General features: G+C 38.7%; 2 protein-coding genes and 1 long non-coding RNA gene across 6 annotated transcripts in view; 1 reads left to right on the forward strand and 2 right to left on the reverse strand.

The window, feature by feature from the left end:
- Positions 1-12,205, reverse strand: part of SLC12A1 (solute carrier family 12 member 1) — a 49,231-nt gene extending 37,026 nt beyond the window's left edge. Inside the window, exons 1-4 of one of the 2 annotated variants that reach the window (XM_040569792.1) lie at positions 11,751-12,205; positions 5,956-6,090; positions 5,667-5,742; positions 296-391 (exon numbers count right to left, since the gene is read on the reverse strand). In XM_040569792.1, coding sequence (XP_040425726.1) covers positions 296-391; positions 5,667-5,742; positions 5,956-6,090; positions 11,751-12,161 — 718 coding nt within the window. In that variant the 5' untranslated portion in view covers positions 12,162-12,205. Of the gene's footprint in view, positions 1-295; positions 392-1,040; positions 1,137-5,666; positions 5,743-5,955; positions 6,091-11,750 lie in introns of both variants that reach the window. The other variant, XM_040569793.1, reaches the window with a different exon arrangement.
- Positions 1-17,460, forward strand: part of LOC121075972 — a 58,689-nt gene extending 41,229 nt beyond the window's left edge. For both annotated transcript variants that reach the window (XR_005823276.1, XR_005823275.1), the window contains 5 exons: positions 569-758; positions 6,018-6,244; positions 7,930-11,622; positions 14,819-14,888; positions 16,655-17,460. This is a non-coding gene — a long non-coding RNA (uncharacterized LOC121075972). The remainder of the gene's footprint in view (positions 1-568; positions 759-6,017; positions 6,245-7,929; positions 11,623-14,818; positions 14,889-16,654) is intronic.
- A 118-nt stretch (positions 17,461-17,578) lies between these two features.
- CTXN2 (cortexin 2) lies at positions 17,579-23,309 on the reverse strand. 2 transcript variants are annotated; one of them, XM_040569791.1, is made up of 3 exons: positions 22,632-23,309; positions 21,515-21,746; positions 17,579-18,021 (listed from the first exon to the last, which is right to left on the reverse strand). In XM_040569791.1, the coding sequence occupies exon 3, from the start codon at positions 17,965-17,967 to the stop codon at positions 17,719-17,721; it is 249 nt and encodes an 82-aa protein (XP_040425725.1). In that variant the 5' UTR covers positions 17,968-18,021; positions 21,515-21,746; positions 22,632-23,309; the 3' UTR covers positions 17,579-17,718. The 2 variants fall into 2 exon arrangements, with proteins under 2 accessions (XP_040425725.1, XP_040425724.1); XM_040569790.1 differs by lacking the exon at positions 21,515-21,746 and having other exon boundaries at positions 22,632-23,302.
- Between the last annotated feature and the right edge of the window lie 473 nt (positions 23,310-23,782).

Genomic DNA, 23,782 nt, shown 5'->3' on the forward strand with positions numbered 1-23,782 from the left:
AAAGCTCCCAGAGAGTGATGCAATGAGTCATTAATCTTTTTTTTTGGCATATCACCATAAATGGAGCTTATTACTTTGTCAGTTAATTATTTCATCCCATCTCACTTAATATTTATTGTCAGGAAATGTCAAAGATTATATATGTTTTAATTTAATGTTTGTTCTATTAAGAGAGATCACCCCAAATATATTTATTTATTCTTATTTTTCTTATAACATAGTTATCTCAATTCCCGCTTTTTTCTAGTTCAAGTCTGCAGATTTTTGTACTTTTCATGAGATGATATTCACTTACCTCCTCTTACTACTCCATTAGTGCAAATGGCAGACATGGAGATACCTGTTAATGTTGTTACTACTACACTCAGAGCAATAACTATGATTCCAAGACCTGAAAGATTTGAAAAAGAAAGTATATACAAGTGTATTCAAATACCTGTTCTGCTTAAATGATGTAATAAGAACTTGCCGTTTTCCTCAGAGGCAGATCAGTTACAACTTCTAAAGGGTCTGAAATGTACTAAAACTTTGTATCTTAAAATACCTGACATGCACTTTACTTTTCCAGTGAAAATATTTGCTCATCTTTGAAGAAGTAGCTGAAATGTAAGGAGTATTATAAAGAATTATACGAGAAAGTATTAAATTGAAGATACCACTGATCTGCATCAGTCTTCAAAAAGGAAGAGTGCTTCGTGCTCAGTTTGTCAAAGGATGTCCAACCTGGAAGGCTCTGAATATTAAAGACCTGCTGAAAGGTAAAAATGGAAGAATTCCATGAAAATTCAGATGCCATTTCTCACTCAGCATTAGGCAGGAACATCTGAAATGTACTTCACAGACTGAACTGAAATCTGGAATTTATGAAAAGTGACAATTCAAACATGCTATAGATGGTGATTAGAGTTGGCTAGAGTTGTTACCTTCTGGTTCCTGCTGATGTACTATTTGTTTTATCGTCCCGCTGGTTTGCGTCGTATGAAAATAATACATAAAGATCTTTCAGGGCTTGAAAGCATTAGTAACCCTAAAGATTTTACCTCCACGGACAAACCCATTAGTTGCTATTGCAGAAGTTGACAACCCAGTAATTGAGGTTACCATCGTGGCGAGAAGAATTATGATTACTCCAAGACCTGTCAGTAATAAGAAGATAAAATATTTTACTTATGTTCCACTATTCCTACAAATTATTCTCTCTTTAAATGGAATTTACAGGCCAGAATCAGAGCAATAAACTGAAAGATGGTTTGTTGACTACTTGGAATGTTTCCAAGGAGTCCATGTCGCAGTAGTAAACTATTCCCATCAGTCTTCAAGCGATGATGCTTTTTGATAGGAGTACTCTAGCCAAAAGCTCTCTTATTATTGTCAGAGATTTTCTTCATTAGCTGAATGAAACGAGCAGGCGTTTCTTGGCGTGGATGCTTATATCAGCCTTTAATATACATCCCGGCTGTTCAAGAGAAGAGATTAACCAGAGCTCTTTTAAGAATTTTTCTGTCTTTCATCAGTTAGTTAAATGCTGAGTTGGATAGTGACTGTGTAGTTTCACATTGCACCATGACAAAGAATCTATCAAGCAGAGAAACAAGATCTGAATGCGATCCTTCTATATCCTTACTTGCCAGGCTGTCAAGTGCAATGCTTCCCCACTTTCTCCTAATCTCCTTCTTTCCCTGCAAAAAGTAGTTTTATTTTAACACAAAATCAACATTTAAAAATGGAAATGTTATTTTTTAGATGCTGTGTACTTTGACAAGTAACCTGTGATGGGTAATCTTGGATAACTTAGCATCCTTTTTTAGCTGATATAAAAAAAAAAACAAACATAAAATTAAATGTAAACAAACATCTGAAGATCAGTATTAGTGATAGGTGAACTCAGTTTCAGTAAGACTGATTTTTGAGTATGTTTCCAATCGTGGGCTCTAAAGTCAAGTTCCTGTTAACTTTGTGAAACTGTGCAAGAAACTGTGTAAGTAAAAGGCACCTAGTATGATTTAGAATCATAGAAACATTGGCTGGAAGTGATTTCTGAAGGTGTGTATCTTAGCCTCCCGGTCAGAGCTGAGCTATCACCAGAACAACATTAAATCTGTGATGGCTTTGGCTAGTTGGGTCTTGAAAATCTCCATTGACAAAGATCTCTCAGCCTCCTTGGGTTACATGTTTGAGTGGTAGACTACCCTCCCAGTGAAAAAGTTTCTTTGTGTCCTGTTGGGATCTCCTGAGCTACAATTGGGGCCATTGCTTATGTTATATTTTCTGGTATTATGAATAAAAGTTTGGCCCTGTAGTTCAAGAACACTTCCTTGTTTCAAGTCAGGTGATGAAATACAACATTTTATCTCAGTTTTATTGCTTCTATTCCCATTTCTGTCTTTGAGAGAAAAAAACAAAACAACAACAGCAACATAGTTTGGTACAAAACATCGAATCAGTTCTTAGTTGTATCTGAATTTGCTAGTGCTTATGCAGTAGCTGTCTTGTTTCTGTAAGGTACAGAGGCCTTCAGTGTGGAACTGAAGATTATACATTGCCTGTAACAATATTTATTGACCAAGGCTCCTCCAAATTGAAACTTGTATTCTACAACTGACATCCAACTAGAACTACAAACATACTGATTTATCTGCTGTATTTTCACCCCCTGGCTTCCAGATCAGAGCCCTGACTTCAGTTCATACTGGAGGGCTATAGACATCCAGCCTCTGAATGAATGTTCTTTGCTGCTTAAATTAGAACCACGTTATCACAATCCTTTAAGAGCAACATAATGCAAGAGATATAAATGATATATTACGTAGCATAGGATATTTAAAGTGATTTGAGCCTATAATAAATAATGTTCATCCTATTGATTTCTGAACTCTTTCTATAACAAGTCATGCACTTATTTTGTACATGGTTCGCATAAAACAAAAATAAAAATACAAATGGCCATTCTTTTTGGTTAGCTACCATTACATGCTGCACAGAAGGACCTTGTTGAACTCTAAATTTTGTGCCCAAGAAGTGGCTGAATATGGCTTTTAATCAGCTGTTAATTCTTAACTTGAACGTCAGACACATTATTCTTAAACCTGTGTTAAAATTATTTGTCAAGTACACATGTATCCTGAGGAGTATTTTTCTGGAATTTTCTATTAGATTTCACAAGTCATATTGTAAATATGTATATGCTAAGTAGGGTCAGATATTTTGCTAATTTGATGAGTAATATCTGCTAGGGGAGGCCTTAATGTTATTTAAAAACAACAACAACAAAAAACATTTAAGAAGAAAAGCGCATAAAAGTAAATCAAGTAATCCAACCAAAACATGATTGTAATATAACCTAGTGTAACATAACTGTAATATGTGGGGCCAAATTTTCAGTTAACATAAACTTGGTGTTTTTCCCTGCCATTGTTTAACCACTCCCTGTATAGGTACAAATACTGACTTTGGAGAGTCCCCAAATGTTAGATGGAAATGCCAGACTGGTTTTGGACCTCGAACCTTATCAAAACCAGCCTGTCCTTTTTATCCTGGTTGTTGATAAACACTGGACCTTGTTTTTTTATCCTCTCAGAGTTTTTGCCCAAGACAGCAGGATTTGGAAATAGTTTCTTTTTTCTCTCTTTGGCCCTCTAATGATGGGAATATAAATGGTGTGCAAATGGTGGTTTAACTCATTTAATTTCCACATTAGTAACAGTACCAAGTGAAATCCCCAAGCTTTCGTGATGATGAGCTTCCATCACTGTTCTCTTTAGGCAACTTGACTAGAGACTTAAACTCATTGCTTACAAGACATTCAGAAAATACACTGAGAAATTATTCAAATGGAATTTGATGTCTCATTTTCAGAAGAAAGGCTAACCTCCTTACATAAGACATGAAATTTTAAAAAGCAATAGCAAAGCAATAAAGCCTAAGAAAGGAGGGTCTGCTTATCAATGAATTAAAATGGTAAAATTAAATGTGAAAGCAGAAAGGTTGTTACTGATCTTGGTGCAAATTAATGCTAAAATCCGATTAAAGTTTAGATTGAAACCTAGGCATATGGCTGCTAAGAAAGTTGTTCTAAAATGAATTACACTTGCCTATGGCTATTCTCACACCTCAAAACAAAGTAATACGTCTTGATGATCTCAATAAGTTACTAAACTGCCCTTAAAAACTAATTTTGCATGAAACCCTAGAGCAAAGTCTTGGCAATATTAAGATGCAGAATTTTCATGGCAAGGCATATACTTATGAGTGCCCTGGGCTGTACGCTCTTATTTGGTATGCATCATAAAGTCAGCAAGCACCCCTTTGTCAGGCACAGCGCTAGAGCCACGCATGGAGCACTGCAAAAGTATGTAAAGTTCTTCCGCTTAGTTCTGGAACATTTATTGTTTGGTGGTGGGTTTTCTTTGTTTTGATTTTTTTTTTCTGTAAGTTTGTGGCTGATTTTTTTTCTTAATGAGCGTTTCATTTGTATCTGTTTTTTTAAAGCTCAGTCTTGCTGGAAAAAAACTTCTGTGAAGTTACTGTATTTTGCTGGAAATTAGACTTCAGCCATGCAAAATTTTGGGGATATTTCTATTCAGTGTTTCATTTCAGCCATTAACAAGGCTGTGAATTATATTGACATTCAGTCTGAATTTGGGCACTGAGTTTTATCCAAGATGAGGAGAGTGGAGGCCCAGAGGTCAGAGTTTGGACTCAAGCTCATGTCTACTTAGTATTTCTGTTCTGTGAGAATACAAATTGAAATATTTGCCATCAACCTTTTGAATTGGTGCTTTTCGTGATGTCTGGGTGCCAGTTAAAGATTAGGGACCCATTTTACTTATGAACATGTAACACAGTGACACTGCTGTTGCAGTTCACATTTCTGTTTCTCTACAGCAGCAGCGAAAAAACCGAAGTTGTACCACGCAACAGCTACTGATATGTTGCACCTTCCTGAGGTGCTTCTAGTTGCTAGAGGTCCATGCAGTGTGAGCCTTGGTTTCACTGAACACTTAACAACATGCTGCCTGGAGCCAGTGGGGCCCAGCATCCCAGGGACTGGGATTTGGGAATTGGATTAGTTAAAATACACAGCGAAGAGGCAAACATACAATACACTATGAAGTGTGCTTATATGAAAGCTGTAGCAGAGTTTTAATAACTTAGTGTTTCGTCATACTCTAGTATGTAGTGCTTTGCTATAGTTAAAATCGTGATGAGATGAGACCTCCTTCCAGTTCTGTTTTCATCTTTGCAGAGAAGTGTGAAGAAGTGTTGTTTTTAATATGCAGATGACAAGGTTTGGAATTCACAGATAAGCAAAGTGCGAACTCTTAAAGGTTAACTCTCTACACGCTTATTAGAAATTGGCCCAAGTCACAAAGTTTACATCTGTTACAGGATCTAAATACAAATTTTACCATAGCTCAGAAATATTCAAATGTGATGATCATATGCACAGTTAACAGATCTGTACCTCTAAGCAGTAATTTGGCTGGAAGTCTGGAAAATTCCAATAGTTTGGAGGATTAACATATTTTACCTTGGCAAGCATTTGAAAACATTATTTACTGCAACATGCAAATGCACATCTCAAATTATATATTAATTGTGATTGTGTATAGTTTATCCTCTTTATCCCTTTCACTGTTGAAAATGATATTAAATATGATACATACCAATTCCTGCTTGACCTACAATCCAGGAAAGTCGAATAAAAAGCATCACACCCCAGATATTGAGCATACATCTTACCTAGGTTTTAAACAAACAATTCTGCATTAGTGTAACACTGAAAGTAGTGTTAATCAGAAGCATGATAGCGTGCTTTGTGGGATTTTTGAAAGCACCCCAAACATCCCTCAAGTCCATCTCCCTCTCTTCTTAACAGAGCTTAGTATTCCAGAACTAATCTTAAATTTTATTTTCCTCTTTTTTTTTTTTTTGAAATGTAGATAAGTTTCTCACCAGCACACCCTTCACCCATCCAAACTTGACAAGTCCTGTTTTGTTTTCTTCTTCCTTGCTAGCTGTTGTCTCATCTCCAGCAGTGCTTTCTCCATTAGCCACTCTTTCCACTGAGCCGGTGCTCACGGCTATGTTCTGAAGGATCACACAGAAAACAAGCACATTTTTGTATCAAGCAGAGGACACCTGGTTGTATAAGAGGGACATGGAAGAAGGAATTCCAAAGAAGATCAAGTTTTACTGTTTGTAGAGTAGAGTGCAATACTCTTCTGACACCAAGCATCAACAGGTGGGCTTGCTAGCAGCAAGAAAAAATGAAAGAATCAAAGAATCACTTAAACAGAGTAAATACATTGTTATCTGATACTTTTTTTTTTTAGTGTAAACTGTATTCAACATAAATGTTGTGTTGATATGTTAGTAGAGCACCTAACATAATGAGGGTCTTATGATTGGCCTCTATGTGCTGCTGCAACAATTTACGAATCATCATAATTATAGAGAGATAATTGCTTGCTGGTGAAGAGACCTTAGTTGAGTGCTGCATGGCAAATAAGTTATGTGATGAACTCTGGTATTTTTCATTGGCTAATGTACAAACATAATTCCAGCAGCAAATATTCTTGAGACACTGGCATATTCTTGAAAACAGTCAGAAAAATACTGGAGAAATGCAGTAAATAATGAAGTAAATTAATAACCCTTTCTGTGGTTTATTCAGCTCTAGCTTAACTGTAGTAGATAAGATTAAGAATTGGCATACTTGTTATGTAACTACAATAAATAGCCCAGAATTTTGGATCATTCCCATCCAGTTACAGACTTGTATCTGTATTTTCTCTCTTCAGTACAGTTTAGCACCACAATATGTTTCTTGTGGTTTGAATGGGAACTAGTCACAGTGCTGAGGTTTACACTTGCTGTCATTGCTGGTTTGTTTCTTTTAATTTTTTTATACAAAGTTCTGACTGGTTTTGCACTGAGTCGGAATTAGGTTAACTGTTGCCAAGTGTTGTCTGGGTCCTGTGCAAAGAGACTCAGGAAGGACTATGTACATTATCTTAGCCGGGCAGAGGGTCAGGAGTGTGTGTCCCTTCTGGAGAGGAATCAAGATGTTTAGGGTTTGGAGGGGAGCGAAGATGTTTCCGGATTAACTAAACAAGTCAAGGAGGGAAAACATCTGTGATTCTGTGAAACATATGAGATTTCTAGATATTGCTTAAGCTTCAAATCTCTTTCTGTTTTTTTGTCCACAGACTCAAAAAATAGAATACAATACTGGCATAAAGACTAATTGTATATGATATTTAAGATAATGTTTGAACTCCCTTCTCATGGATGGGGGTCTCTAGCTCCTGTGATGTAAAATTTTAGAATGCCTTTGACACAATAAATTTAGGATTGTGTTCACAATTGAAATAAGTGACTGGATAACACATTTTGGCATAACTTCAAGTTGGTGCCTAACTGTGATGGGAATACAAAAGCTATTGAAAACCTGTGACTTTGAGCTCCTGAAATGCTTAGATATTTTTGACAGTTCTCACCCTAAAATAATAATGGCTCTGTTTGCTCTAAATACAGAAAATGATTAAAGTGAGTTAAGGAAGATTATCAGAATATATATATATATATTTTTTTTTTTGCTTATTTGCACGTACAGTGGTTAGAGCTTCAAAGGCAAAAAAATTAAAGGGTTCAGCGTTTGTACTTGAAACAAGTTGTTTCATTTGTACTTTGAATTAATTTGCGCTATCACATGCCATTATCGTAAATTATGGCCTTAAACCTTCCATAAATGCATTTTAAATTGGTGTGCTCTAGTCAATGATTTGTTATTTACCAAGCAGCTGTACCTGCGCTACTCATGCATTAAAGATGTGGAGTAAAAGTGACAGAATGGTTTAAAAAGCTACCAAAATCAGAATTTAACTCCTTTAAAAAAAAATAAAAATTCCTTTCCTTTTTTTTCAGAAGTTTAGCCTTCATCTCTCCTGGGGATAAAGATGATGAGCTCATCAAGTCTTCATAAAACAAATGTGGTAAATAGCCAAGAGGAAGAAAGGTTAGATGATTTCTTATGTAAGGTAAATATTAAGCCCAAGTAATTATCACCAGCTATCAGCTGTGAAATAGCCCTTAGACTATTTTTTAGGGATTTAATTGGTGTTTTGTGGCTTAATGCGTGCAAAGCCTGACACATCTTGCTAAAAGATGACACATATTTGACTCCAGCAGCGTGGGAACTGGATATTTGAAGTTCCTTTCAGCCTGCCTTACATTCTGACATTTGAAAAATTGCATATTAAAAATGTATTAAATATTAATATTTATCTTCTGATGCTAAGCCAGCATCAAAGCACAGTGGGAACGCTTACGTGATGTTTAGAAATTTGAAGTCAAATATATGTCATTTCTTATCAGAATCTGGCAATGGGCTTTGACAAGGCAGTTGTCTTCAACAATATGAGTTACAAAAAAGCTGTGGAGGGAGGGGATTGCCTTGGGTTATAGTGTGGTAAATCCAGATTTTAGTGTTAAAGAAAAAGGAATAAAGCATCTTCTCCAGATTTGTATCTTGGGATATTAGTCTATCCCCCTCACACACACACTGGGGCATTTCATCCCCAACTTAAGGGTGGCTAGAGAGCCTGCTGCACATGGGTTCAGCTGCACATACTGCTTTCACCTGCAGATAGGAGCTCAGCTTTTTCATACTATCTTAATGCCTTCTCTACTAATCTACTACTTGGTGTTCTCGCATTTGTTTATTCTTCAGAATGCCTAAATTGCATTTGATTGCATCTTTCAGTGGTGCTTTTCAACTCTTAGCAAATGTCAGAAAAACAGGTTTTATGGAATCTGTCTGGAAATTTAAGGCAGGATTGTATAAAAGACCACAAAGCACTTGGATACGCAAAAGCTAGGGTGGTACTTCTAGATAGTACCTACTTGTTCTGGCACTGTTTTCAGAAGCTGAGACAGTATGTTAATATCCCTGTACTTTTAGCCTGGCAGCTGCTGAATTTCTTCTAACTTGGGAACTATCCTGTTCAGCACTAGCTTGAAAACATGGTGAAGGTCTGTAGATAGAAGTAATTAGTCCAAAGTCACAGAGTAAGTCCATGGGACAGCCAGGAGTGGACTCCAGCCATGCTAATGGTGGGTTGTTTTTTCCAGTGCTGTGGGCAGTGGTTCCCAGACCAGGGCCACAACACACATAAGGGCACAGCAGGTTGCCAGCATAACAAAAATCCCATTACCTCTGACATTCCCTTTTATATTTTGAGAGGCACAAGATTATCCTTCCGTAAGCTGGATATTTAAAAAAAAAAAAAAAAAAAAGTAAGTAAACAACTGAGCGAGACCATGCTCTTTTCTCTTCCCTAACAGTCAGCAATTTTCCCTTCATTGTATTCTGGGATGGAAGCTGATGCCTTTTTAACCTTCACTAAGTGAAAGTCTTAACAAATCCCAAGCAATTTATCTAATTGTGTTTAAAACAAACAAATTAATCTTCTTGACCAAATGAGATATGCAACAGAAAAAAAAAAATGGTCAAAACTGAAAATTCCTTAATATGCTAATGTTTAGTATATGTTCATTTAGCATTATGTTCAAAGCCAAAATACGCTATTTTTCATCTCTCTGACCACCATCAATGTAAATTATTTCTATAACAGGAATTTTCTTTGGGGCATGGAAATGTGTTTAGTCACTTGAGTAGCAGCTTACACATCTGAAAAGAAGTAGGGCTACCAAATTCATATTCTCCCCTTTTTACATCCACTTTGCAGTCATTAATGGAAATATAAATAATTACTCAGGTAACCTACTTCTCCTTTCTATGTTAACCATTTTAAGCAGGTATGTGGAGACCTTCATTTAAAGTTTAAAGTTATAATTTAAATTTAAGTCAGGCCCAAACTAGGAAGATGTTCTAATCAGATACTAAAGAATCAGGTCTTAATTTTCCTAATGGCTATGTTTTTGCTTGATTTCATTTCTTTCTATTGATCCTTCTTAGGATAGGAGAATCTACAGAGAACTGGAGTTTGAACAAGATCTTGACCAAAAATCAGATGTTTGTCTGAATTATTTAGACCTCAGAATTATGTAAAACAGTGCAATGGCAATGAGAGCATGTTTTTTCTGGAGTTTTTTTTTTTTTTTTTTTTCCTGCACTTAACACTTTCAGTCTGAATTTGAATACAGAGGTGATCTCTCTCTTTCCGGCCCTGCCTCAGAAGTGTACAAAAGAAACTCAAAAAAGGTTTGATTTTAGTTCGGTAAGTGGGTGTATCCTGTGTCTCCCCTTTGCTTTTTATGGAGAACTTATTATTGTGGATAAGGTGAAAGAGGCTATAACTTTACCAAAGTCAGTTCAGTACTGTATTATTCCAGTAATGTTTTGCAGTAGGTTTTTTAATAGTTTAATTGTTTCAAACTGCTTAATCTATTTGTTCTTATCCTCCAAAAGTTCTCATTGCATTTTTCCACATTATTTTGCATGGAGATCATTCCTCCATATACAAAAGTCGAGCATTAAAAGGTCTATAGATAGGTGAATTTTGCTGAGGCAGTAACACGCAAGTTAGTGAAAATCTGATATTTGATACTTAAGGTTGTTAGCTTATCAAATTATTTGCAGTGGAAGTTTTAAATGTGCAAACCATGAAGATTATACCTGACCAATGTGTTTTCTTTGGGTGTATAGCTATAGAGGGTGACAAAAGTGAGGATTATCACGATAAATTGCATGTTTCTGGTATTTCATTATTCATTTACTATAGTGTCTATGTGGAAGAAATAGTGCAAACAGGAAGAGTCCTCTAAGGGGGAGGCTCTTTTTTTCCCCATTAAATCCTTTGGGCATATGTATCAGTAATAAACTCCTATATTGTAGAACCACTCAGAAGGGGAGAGAAGAAACTGAGCCCTAGAAAATTCTTCAAAGACAAATTAGGTAGTTGTTTTCCTGTTCAGTAATTTTCTCTGTAAGTGTATTTTACACGGATATGAGAAAAGTCTAAACAGCTCTTCTGCATGATAGATTAGAAGGAATTCAGCCAACTTATTCTTCCATAAATATTTTATACGTGGTCATTCAAGAGACTCTTCAGATTCTTTCCAAACTCATTGGTATAATGAGCATGAAGGACTAAATTAATTCACTGAATCAGTACCTGGAAATTGTTGTCTCCTGTACCTCTTCAGGGCAAACACTTTCAACCCCAACACTCTTGTTCTGGATTCTTTCTTGCTATTTGAATGGTTTGTTACTGCAATAAACAGGTAGTGCTTTGATTTCTGATTATTTGAAATTGCTTTTATTGCACGTAATACTTTTTATAATAGCTATAGATATATAGATATATTTTAATGAATACAGCAGGAATCTGTGAAACTTAGTTTTGCATTGATGTTAAATTCAAATTTGGAATAAATGTGTATTGTGTAATTTGGTTAAATTATGAGTTGATATTCATCATCTACCATCCTAACTCCTAAGTGAAACAGAAGAAGTTCAGTAGTTTTATACTTCTAGGTAAGATTAAGCTATGATGTTCTGATAATCAAGTACATTACTATCAGCTTTTAATAAAAATCTTTGCTTTGAGCAGGATACAGGGCAGAAAACATACTGTAGCTACTGAAGGAAATATGGTAAGTGATTAGTTGTACTTTCTCTCTTGGGCAAGGTCCATGAATTTAAGGACTTTCTCATATTAATAAACAGAATTAACAGCCTGGAAATGGAACAGAGAAAAATTGTATCTTTCCTTTCCACTTACCTTTGCTAGTTGTTCATGAATTTCTAATAAGCTTGGTCTGTTGAGCTTATTCCCACTGACACTGCCAGTGTTTCTATAATAATCAATTTTAGGAACTGGATCCATTGTGTTATGGCCAAAAGTTTGTAGATAATACATTTTATTGTGAGTATCATAGGGATGTAAACTAGCTTCTGTTTTTTCCCCACTTTGAAGGAAGTTGTCATATAATTCTCTTTTTCCCGGTCTGTAACTGATTCTCAGTCTGTTGTGTGCTTCGTCGGTAAAAGATGTTTCTTCATAATGTGGTGGGTCGGAGCCCACATCCTCTTGGGATGCTTCGTTGTTGTCATGACTTTCATTAATTATGTTAACTTGAAACCGATTAGCATTTGGATCCAAGAATACATTTGGAGAATTATTCATTGACATCTTCAGGGATAATACAGTCTTAGGTCACTGATCCTTTTGGTCTTCTGGGGCTGCAGCTAGTGCAACTCTAGCTACAGCAAAGGTTCTAGTGCTGTTGCATATGAAGTCTTTGCTCTTAAAGTAATGAAGTTCTGAGAAATTTTTCTTGAACTCTCTAAGCAGTCTTCCTAAATTTGTCCTCTATGGCTCTGCCATAAAATAATAATAATAAAAAAGAAATAATAATAAATGTTAACTTGCACAGTTAGGTAAATTTTCCGACATAAGCTGCCCACTCCCTGCCCTGCCAAATATCTGTGAGACTGTCATCCTATAACTTGTTGAATAACAAGTAGTTAAGTGAAAGACTGAGTTTGTGAGGATTTTTCTATCTAAATAAAATGGGCTATGGATCAGGTTTTAAGTACCTACAACTGTATTTCAAATATGATATTTCTCTTAATAACTCTACATTTAAATGAAGCCAGTGAAGGTGTGGGTAATACGAGGGATGCACAGGACTCCATGAAGTACATTTACTGTTTATGTTCCACTTAAGTATTATGATATCTTGTATATTTCTACCATAGCCTAGAAGTAAATTGTCCTGAAAAGCTTGAATCAAATATATGTTTTGAAATTAATTACAAAAGTTAGACTTCAAATTTTCAGTAGTTCTAGGATGGTGACAGTTTATGAGCAGGCAATTAATGTATAGCAAAACATTACTGTTTTATGTAAATAAAATTAATGTCTTATAAAGGAATAAATCAACAACAGGAACATATCCAAAAATAACATTGGGTTTTCTAAACTAAATGGATGAAATAAAAGTCTATGGTGAAGTATTAATTATTGAGAAATATTATCAGTAGTCATGGGCATTGAAAGCTTCCTAGAATTTTACACTGTTTTAGACTTTACTCTTGAATCACCCTTTAAAACAACGTGAACAAAGCTGTAGCAAGTCATACAATCATGCATGTTGGATGGGAGCTTAGGAGCTTATCTAGTCCAACCTCCTGCTCAAAGCAGATTGAACACTGAATATAAATCAGGTTTGCTTAGGACTTCCATCGGTCAGGTCTCTGTTCTGTCCTCCAAGGACAGATTCCACAACCTGCCATGGCAGGTATTCTAATATTTAATTGTCCTTGCAGTGATTTTTTTTTTCATGTATACCCAGTTAGAACCATCCGTGTGTTGCTTTATGGCCATCATCTCTCACCTCAGTAAAGAGCCTGGGTCTGCCTTGTCAGTAACCTCCTCATAGGTATTGGAGGGCTGCTTAGGTTCCTCTAATACCTTTTATTCTAGCTAAACAAGCCCAGTTTCCTTCTGTGCCTGCTGCTGACCATCTCGGTGGCCTCCATCAGACACATACAAGTTTACCAAGATATGTCATACATGGATAGGGGGACAAGTAGACAGTTTTTCTAAAAACTGGGTTCCAGGTGCAATCTGATGGGTGCTGAACAGAGGGTAATGATCACTTCAGTCTACTAGTTATGGTCCTGTTAATATTGCCCAGGACACTGCTTTCATTGCTCTCGGAGCATGTTGCTGACTCCTCTGTAGCGTATGGCTCACCAGGTCCCTTCCAGGAGAGCTGCTGCCTGCCAGTGAGGCCCCATCCTGTATGTTGCAGGAGGTTAGTCTGTCCCAGGTGCAGGATTCACATTTGTCCTTGTTGAATGTCATGAAATTCCTGTTAGCCTGTTTGTCTAGCTCATCTAGGTCACTCTGAATGGCAGCCCATAACATATGATAGCTGTACTATCTGCTTCCCACCTCCATTCTTCCACACAGACCCCTCAAAAAACAAACAAGAAACAAAAACCCCAGGAACGAAAGGGGTACTTAAATATAGGGCTTAAATATAGGCCTTTGGTGGGTTAAGTACCTTTGCAGCAACTTGTGGGATGGCCTACATGTCCCTGGAATGGCCATGCATTTTGAGATATTTAAATGATATAGGAAACAATGGCAATGCATATGTCTTGTAAAATTCTGAGGAAATACAGAAGTGTAACTTTACAGACCTGTATAATTCAATAGGAGTCCAGGTCTGTTGAAACCGACTAAAACTGACTAAAACCATGCTTAGACATTGAAAATTTGCAAGTGTACATAATAGCAGAAAGTTTTAGAAGCAAAATATATCTGTGTAAAGGAATATGTGAACTGAAAATCAGGGTAAATAAGCCTATTAGAATAATTTTCTTTAAATTTTGTGTTTTCAGCAAGATGTTGGACTAGATGACCTCAAGAGATTTCTTCCAATCTATGATTTTGTAAAATACATTTGGCACTAGCACTGAAAGATAAAATACTGCATCAATATTTACACCTTGGCAAGGTACATTTTGTCTAAAAAACACATATCAAAACTATAATTTGAAGAGCTGATAATCAGATGTCCTCCAGCTTCAGTATGAGATATAGCTAAAGCATATTTGCTCCCTTCTTCCATCAGCTATAGATGATATTCTGCTGTAACCTGATAAATGATACCACTTTATAACCCCTTCATATTTATGTTGGTTTTCCTGTTTAATGCTTTATAAAATCCACAGCAACGTTACATTAATTTAAGTTCTGTTACTTCTGCTGTTTTTGGATGATCTGTATTATTATTATTATTATACATTTCTCGTCATAGTATTCTGCTCCTTCAGCTTTTTAAATTGTAAGGAAGTGTTTCATCTTCAGGCATGAAGGAGCAAAAACAAATCTTTTGTCACTAAGGTCAGTGAAATTAGGTTTATTTCTGTCTCCATGACTGAATGAAATCCTGAATTTGATGACAGTTTGCTACCAACTAAAATAATTCTGTAATTTCAGTGTCCTATTTCCATAATAGTATTGTTTAGCTAGGAAAAGAAAAGTCTCTTACCTTTCTGCTGTTCTTGAAAACAGTACTTGTTTTTTTCACAGTGTATTTCCAGGAGCCTCTCAACTGTTATTTGCCATTAATTTTGCATTTAGCATTCTATCATTACACATAAATTATCAAGTTTACCTTATTAAAGATAATTTACCACTCAGTCATGTGTTTTTAGAGAAGGACAGTCTGCCTCTTTTATTCATGCATATAGTGTGCCTCTCTCTTTGAGGCATTACAGACTCTGCCTTATTGGCCAGATTTTTCTCCTGCTTAATATATTGAATAAACTGTCCAATCCCTCACTTTCAAAACATTTCTGGATGGTGATTTAGAGAAGCATTCTAGCTTGTTAACTATTAACCAGCAAATGTAGCTATCCATTACAATTACAGGGTTTATGGTATTGCAAAATTTCCAAGGAGGCCCAAAAATACTTTTGTTATCTCCATTTCCCTCCCAGCTATGTCTGATTCTCTGCACAGATCATAATCTCCCTATTTTCAGTTCTGCATATGTAGTAGTGGAGATAACAAGAGTTTATAAAATGCACAGATTGCATTTATGAAGAAGAGATTCCAGTGAAGCCAGTGGGATCACTTGGGTACTATTTAAGACCCATTGGTGGGTCTCCTTGTCCCACATGTTTTTGAACCATTTGCTGTAAACCCTGTTCAAAGTTTACTCTGTAAATTTAAGGAAAACCTTTGAAGAACTAAGTTTTGTGCATTCATTCTGGGAAGATCGACTCTGTTGTCTTTTGGGGGTGCAGAGAAGGGCAGGAAGAAATTATGATGCTTTTTAATCATAAGAGAATTTGATAATTGCTTCCAGGAATAGATTGGGTCAAAACCAAAAGAAGTAGTGAGGTTCTTGAGGTATGTTTGCTGTGCTTGCCATGTAGTTTAGAGATAACTGAACTATATTTATCCCAGATAACTTAAGTACCTTCAGCAATCTAACCTGACACTACAGGGCTCAGATGTGCTGATTAGGTGTACATAAAAAGAATGACGGTGTCAGGTCTCTGCAGTGGATGATCCTATTATGTGGCTCAGTATATGGATGTCTGCCTTTGATTTTGTGGTTAAATTAGCTGGGATAAATGCAACATGCTGAGTCTGTGTGGATCTGACAATTTTTCTTACACAGAGTCTGAAGCAGTTTAAAAGTTCTTATATTCACATAATTGTTTATTCTATTTAGATGAACCAGTATAGATGAGTGGTAGCTGCAGCTCTCATTCTTCAGATGGAAGATCATGTCCTTCCCTGTACAATCCAGTGTTCCGTGTTCCAAATGGCATTTGAGGTCCAGTGTTCCACTGACTGTGTCTGTCTGCTAAATACAGCAAAAGGGTTAATAAGTATTTTTCCAAACACATGCAAAAGAAACCAACCATTGTAACTGATCTTTTTGTCTTTGCTGCTCGTTGCAAACAGAGCTGTTTAGCAAAAGTGACAGTGCTTAAAATTCTGATGCCAGCTTTCTTAAAAACTGAATTGAATTTCTGTCAAGTACTGCCACACTTGCTAAACAGCTGTGTGTGAGGGTGACCTTGTGGTTGTAGTCTCTGCTTTCACTGCCAGTTCTTCTGTCTTGGTAAGATCTCCTATGATCAGTTCCTCAGTTTGACAGTCGAGATCATACACTGCACAGATGTAGGAGCACAGAAGAAACAGCTGTGGAGATGAGCTGGAGAGTACAAAGACTTCCAGCCAGCTCATGGACCCCTCTGCCTTCTGGGGGCTGGGCACAAACGAGTATGCAGTGTGAGTGTCTCTGCTTTGGCCTTGACAAGCTGGTGTAATTACTGCTGGGAGCTGTTAACCAGACAGAACAGGTTGCAGCTAACAGTGCAACAGGTGAAGTTCCAGTTTAAACTCAATCATCCTCTGTAACCAGGGGGAGTAAAAATTGACATGGCGTGACCAGTTCAGTTAGATTGTCAGGTTGGTTATGTAATGTTTACTTATTCTCTTTCACCTTAAGATTTTAACTGCATGGGAGGCACAGGTAGAGTGGGACTGTGGTGTTCTTGGTTTGTGATGGACTTTTGAGCAGGTAATTAATATATTTTGTATTGCTGAATGTTTTTAGAGTCTAAAATATCCTCAGCAATGTTTGTTTCCCTTCCACTAGTTCTGTTTAGCTTTCTGTAGCTGTAGAGCAGAAGGGAGACCTAATCTATCAAAAAGACACATTCTCAGATGAGCAGTAAGAAATAGAAGTATGCATTGTTTGCAGAGGACCACTTAGATGTTTCACACAGGAGAAACAACGTACAGTTTCCTTATAAACAGTCATTAGTACAGCACCTCCTCTTCCTGAAAGGCAAGAACTGAGCTAGCAATTGATGTTATTAATTATGATTATATTATTAATTGTTAGCTTTCCCATTAGTTCCTTATAATATGATAGTGTGTGAACCAACCTTTTTTTGCCTTGTTAACTTTATAGTGAATTGTTTATTGTAGTATTTCTTTGCTGTTAACCATTTCTTATTCACCATTCCACTGTTCCTCATAGAAAAGCAATGTGAAGTGTCTTTTGAGTTTGCAACAAATATTTATTTAACAAAAATGGATGCTACCAACATACCTTCAAAATGTATGTATGTATAACAAATGTACTAACAGTTGGTTTCCAAAATGAAATCGTCATCAAATTTAAGGCAGGATATTCTATGAGTTTTCATGCAAGAGCGTATTCAAATGTCCCTTTATCCAACCCCTCAACTTCATCTTCCCACGTAGAAGAAGGCATACTACTGTAGGGGTCCAGCAAGATTTTGAAGCATCTGATAATTAGGAGTCCCAAGAAAACACACAAAATTCCCACAAAAGCAAAACCAGTTTTTTGCTCTAAAGTCAGAGGGAAGGCAGACATTTCGTTGACACTCATGCTGGTTGAAGTGTTGCTGCAGTAATTACTGCTCATCATTGGCCATCACATCCTGGTGATTCTGTGGGATTTTCACCTCTATTGCTTCTTTGCCTGCATAGAAAAGTGGAATCAGTTTGGTTAGGTCTAAATGAGTTGTGTATGTCTGAGCTGTAGCATACGAACAGTTGGAAATGAAAAACAGCTTGGATTTTCGTAGTGTCCTGTTGTTTTTTTCACATTTAAGTTAATGTAATAACATTGCAACTTTTAGCCCCTACACACCATCCACTTACTGGCAGCAAACTCAATTTTCTGGCTTTCTGTCTCCTCAAAACAGTAATCTTGGCACATGGCTGTTTTAAACAGCATTTTGTCAGACTGGGCATAAGCCTACAGGTTTTGATTAGGCAATACTCACAAGGTCTCCACCTGGATAAACAAGTATGCTTTCTGAAATGGCTTTACCTCAGTCCTTAAACTAGTTAAACTCATACTGATCTCAAGGGGAGTTTCAGCCAAATACTATGGATTTTGCTCATGTAATTTAGTTTAGAAATCTAAATAAATAGATACAATTTGTGAAATAAAATGGTGCATGCAATTTTAGTGAAGTCTTGGGCTCCATATTCAGAAAAATACTGCGTTCATTTTGAACTTCGCAAGAATTGGAAGTAAGCACATTGGTAAAATTGCCCCTTCACCTTTCTCTATACATGTCCATGCAGTGGGTGCCATTCAGTATGTAAAATCCAAGTGTGCCCAGAAACACAGTGTTGAAAGATGCATTTGAATTGGTGGATTGAGCCACTGTGGTGATGTTACAGCCATGTGCCAGCTCCCAAGGGCACATGGTATATATGTCTCCACTTAAAAGAAAAAAATAGAAATCACTATATACTCTTGCATATGAGGAAAGATCAGTGGGAGAAGAAACAACACAACCAAATTCCCTTCCTCTAAGTCTTACTCTCATTTGTTTCTTCTCCTTGGACTTCCCCATTAAATACATATTTTTACAGGCATTCCAAGTACCAGGTCTGAACATGCTCCTTGTGGATCTCAGGGGACTGACCCTGGTGTTTGTCCTACAGAGGTGGCATGCTCCATCCGCTCCACTGAGCGGCTCCACCCCGCCATCGCCACCAGGAGAGTTTTGTGTATTTCCAGCCAGGAGAGACTTTCATCGTTGTATTTGTAAGCTCTTATGTATAGATTTTAGTTGGGGGTGGGAGTTGGTTTGCTTTATTTTAGATTTTCTGTCAGATACTGAAACTCTTTTATGTCTCTGTAGGCAGCAGGAGGATTGGAAAGACTGGGACATCAGAAGTACAAGGCAAAGGACAAAGGCATTTTTATTTTAAGGTTGGAGCTTGGGTTTTTTTGGCTCTTGTGTTAACACCTATTTAACTAACTCGCCTCAGGGGAAAACTCTTTTTGTTAACAATTCAACCACCTCTCCCCCCAGGGAATTCCAGGTATCCATTTATTTCTTGGCAGAGTAATTAGGCCACTCAGAGCTCTGTGCTGCTATGACTACACTGATACAGGTACCTGCCCTAGCCAGTTCAAAGAGAGCTCCAGTATCTCTGTGTGGTAGTGCAGTCGTGACTGAAACTGAACTATAGCCATATCCTGAGTCAGTCTAGAATTAATAACAACAAAAGTAAAAATAAGAATTGGTATTCTTGAGAAGACAGAAACAGACAGAACTTTTATCTTGTCTCTGTCTCCTTTCTCATGTTAAAAATCTGTGGGATTTTTGAATATTGTCCTAAAGAATTAAAATTTTAAAACAAAGATTAAAAAGGCAAGGTACAAGTCTTACTTTTTGTTTTTGTTTTTGCACTAACCTCCAACGTGGTATGTACTAAACAGTATGGTTTTCTATTACATTCTTTACACACTTGCTAGAGCACAATAACCAATGATCCGTTTATTCTATAGAGCTTTGTATGAGATCCTTCCTTGTTTTGAATGATATTCTTCTTTGGGTTTTAATTCTGTTAAATTCTGTTTAATTCTGTTTTAATTCCTGTTAAGTTGGGGAAAAGATCTGGATCTAGCCTATGGGAAAAGTAATGTCAGCAATAATTAATATTTTCTGAAAATATGTCACAGATGAAGCCACCTGCGGCACAGGTTTTCATTGTGCACCCTTCCACTTTTTCTATAGGTCTGACCTTGTGTAGAAAAAAAATCACAACTAAGTTCAGTATCACAAATTGGTGTCACAATACAAAAAACCCACCACCAACAGTCACCAAAACATTGCTATCTTCAAAGATGTATAGAAAAAATCTTAGATATAGAATTGCCTTGGAGAACCTTACATTGGAGCCAAGTCCAGGGAAATATATACATCTTTAACACAGAGACATATTCCAAGTCTCACTAATTTTGCAGGATACACACTGGAATTAGTGGGATTTGTTTGCACATTATGTGCTTGTCAGTGGAGATTATGGGACAGATCTCTGTGCAAAGCTTAGCTGACACTGAAACATGGAGTGTTAAGAAATGGGTATCTGTCTTATTTGGCAAGAGTTTGGCTGAAACAGCTGTATGAGAAACCAGTGGGCATTACTCCTGTGTGGAAATTGGTTCTGGGAAACTAATACACAGCTTTATGCTCTTCTCTGCCCTGTTCTGAATTTCAGAAATTGTAATTGAAGCCTTAAAATTCACAGAACATTTTGCTCTAATTGCATATCCCTGAAACTGTGGTACCAAAATTGACCTTGAGTGCACTTGTATTGTTTTTAGATTTTAGTGCTGCATATACAGGTTAGATGTCCTCTCCCAGTTAGTCAGATGTCCTTTCAGTTGCTGTGTGTCAGGTTGTGAGTCAGAAGACTCCGAATACTAACTAACATGGCCTACATGCAAAAATTCTTGAAGATAAACCTCTAGGGCAATGTGATGGGGACAGGCATTAAGTCAGTTAGAATCTGCAGAGTCATTTTGTAGGGGCTGGCCTCAGACTGATGTCTCTTGACTTTTTTAATAGGTCAGGACTCTACTTATCCTTTGATTCATTGCCCATATAAAAACACTGCCATAAAGAAAGGCTCCTTAACATCCTGCTGTGAAATAAAAGGTCATTGGAAACCCTTGCGAGACCAGAAAAAACAGCTAGAGTCCAAGAGAAAATAGCAATGAGGAAAAACATCTCAGGACATAGACCACTGAGGTAAGGAGAATAGAGTTATGAGCTGGGGATGCTGGCTGCACCCACAGAGGATGAAAGGGAGTACCACAAGTATTAAGCATTGAAAGTTAGCTGGAAGAAAGCCGTTGAAACTCTTGATATTCCAGTAGCGTCACCAGTCCAACTCTGCCAACGTTTGGTGTGGTTTGAAGATCCCAGCCCAAGCTCTTTGTTGGCTCAAGTGTAACTTTTTTCAGACCTAGCTCTCACCCTTGTGTTTTCAGAGGTACTGAGAAGATTAAATAATTTGGACTTTCCTGAGAAAGTAGCTAGCAAGTGTTAAATACAGACTTCCTAAAGAATCTTCCTTAGACTTCAGGTTTCAGCCACTCCCGTTTAGAACCCCCAGCAATTTATTTATTTATTTTTAAATGGCTCAGTACTGGAAATGGGTACCTTAAATAGCTGCTCAAACTGGAAACATTCATCCCCTTGGCATGTTTAAGCCTCAGGTCCCTGAAAACTCACTTCATAAACTACAGTGTGTAACAAAATGGACTAAATCAGTTGCCATCTGTTCTCCCCTTGGATGTGCTGCAAGCCCAGCTGCTGATTCATGAATCTGGTCATTCTGAAGGCTCTTCAAATAGCTTCAGTTCCAGGTTTCTGTTTCTGAGTGACAGCAAACCTGACTTGAAAAGATGTTCATACAGTTAGGGACATCAACAAGCATCCTCTGGGAGTTTCAGAGGCACTGTATTTGCACTCAACTATTTGGTCAAGGAAAATGAATTTCAGGAATGCTATTACAGCAATTGGGCACAGGAGTTGTTAGGGTAAAAAGATTAATAATGGAGAAAAAATAATGAAATAGAAACCAGAATGAATTTGGAATTCTCCAAAGGGTCTGAGGTGAATTAACAACACATGGCCAGAAATGCAAAGGCAAAAAGATCTACGTGACCACACAGCCAACCTGTGATGCTCGTGTCCATGCTGCATGCCTGTCTTCCCTAAGTTGCTGGGGAGAAAACTGTCTGCTCAGGTGAGGTTTCTAAGACAGCATAGGGGGAGGTAGGTGTAAGGTAGGAAGGCCAGGGCGTAGATGCCCTTGTAAACTGCATTCCCCTGCAATGAAGCAGCAGCCGGGCAGTGACAGTTCTAGCCTTCAGGCAAGAGATAAATTGCAGCAAAGAGATTTTACCCCTAGGAAGTACGCAAGCCTGGAGTCTGTACGGAAGGACAGATCCCGTGCCGTGCCCTGTACTGGGAAATCACGTACGTGGGTAACAGGCAGGAAAACCAAAGGCTCGCTAGCATCACCCTCCGTTTACAGGCGTGGAAGAGGGCACCTGTTTCCTGGGGCATGCAGGCTACGCCACCGCCACCCACCGAGCATCCGCCAACCCGTCGCCTCCACCAGCTTAGCCCCTGCTCTCCTCGGCCCCGCTCCCTGGGGGCAGGCCCCCGAGCCCCGGGGGCTGCCTCTCGGCGGCAGGGGGTTCCGGGTCGGGCCGGGCCCCAAGGTCAGCCCCCGCCGCGCCCCCCGGCCCGGCGACCCCGCGCTACCGACCCGGCTCCTCCGCGGCCGCGCTGCCCATGGTGGCGGATCGCGGAGCTCCCGGCGGCCCTGGGGAGCCCGGGCTGCCGCAGCCCCGACGGCTCGCACGGCTCCAGCTCCGGCCCCGGGGGGGCGTGCAGCGGGGCCCGGGGCGGCCGGGGCGGCTCGCCCGAGCTCCCCTCGCCGCCCGGCGCTGCTCCCCCGCCGGGAGATGCTCAAAGCGCCCTAATTACGAATTGCACGCTGCAGCCGCTTCCTTCTTCTCCTCCCTCTCCCTGCCCGCCCCCTTCCATCGCCGCGCTCCTCTCCAGCCCCCCCGCCTCGGCTTGAAGCGAAGAAAGTTCCCGCAAAACGCTACGTGCGGAGCATCGGTAAGCGGCAGCGGGCCGGAACCCCCCGGGAGCCTCCCCCGGCCGGGCCCCGCCGCCGGGACCTGTGGAGCTCGGGGAGCTCCGACCCGCCCAGCTGCTCCGGTGGTAATCGCGGTTAAAGCAGGGAACATGTGGCGACATATGGCTGGGAGCCGCTGCTGGCGCGGGAGTCCGGTCCTGGCGTTGCATCTTTTCATTAGCTGTGTTTAGCTGATGCTGATGGTGTATTAAAGAGGCCTCCCTTTGCTACAACAGCAGGTGTTTGCGGTGGATAAGGAAAGAGGAGTTCTCTTCCCAAAGCTGGATCCGTATATTGCACTAATAAACAGCAAATCTGTTTTTAAATGATAGTGATTCCATATTTGCATGCTGCCCTGGTGAATACAGCCCCGGAAAAACGCACGTGGGTCAGTGAATCAGTGCCGTATTGTAGCACCATGCACGGTGAGATTTGTTTGAAGGTCACTTTAGAGCTACTGGTAGAATTTGTTCTGCAGGAAATAATTTTAAAACCTCACGTGCTTCTTGGTATGTGCAATAACATCACGATAGTTTAATGCACTTTCTTCCTAATGCAAGCTGGGAAAAGAGTTTTTCTTTACCAGCCATTTTAACGCCTGTTTCTTCTGCTGTGTCTGCAGTGCGCTTCTAAGTACTGGGTAATCTCAAAACATGCTCCCTCCTGCTGGTAGAACTAATGGTTAAACTAAAGGTTAAAGAGATGCTCGCTAATGGTTATTTGTTTGATCATCTAATGGTGCAGTGTCAGTCATGTGGTAAACAATGTCTGTT

This window comes from Cygnus olor, chromosome 11 (genome assembly GCF_009769625.2).
Source record: "Cygnus olor isolate bCygOlo1 chromosome 11, bCygOlo1.pri.v2, whole genome shotgun sequence".
Lineage (NCBI taxonomy): Eukaryota > Metazoa > Chordata > Aves > Anseriformes > Anatidae > Cygnus > Cygnus olor.

Excerpts from the sequence above, each read along its gene's own strand:
- CTXN2 (XM_040569791.1), bottom strand. The coding sequence starts at position 17,967 with ATGATGAGCAGTAATTACTGCAGCAACACTTCAACCAGCATGAGTGTC.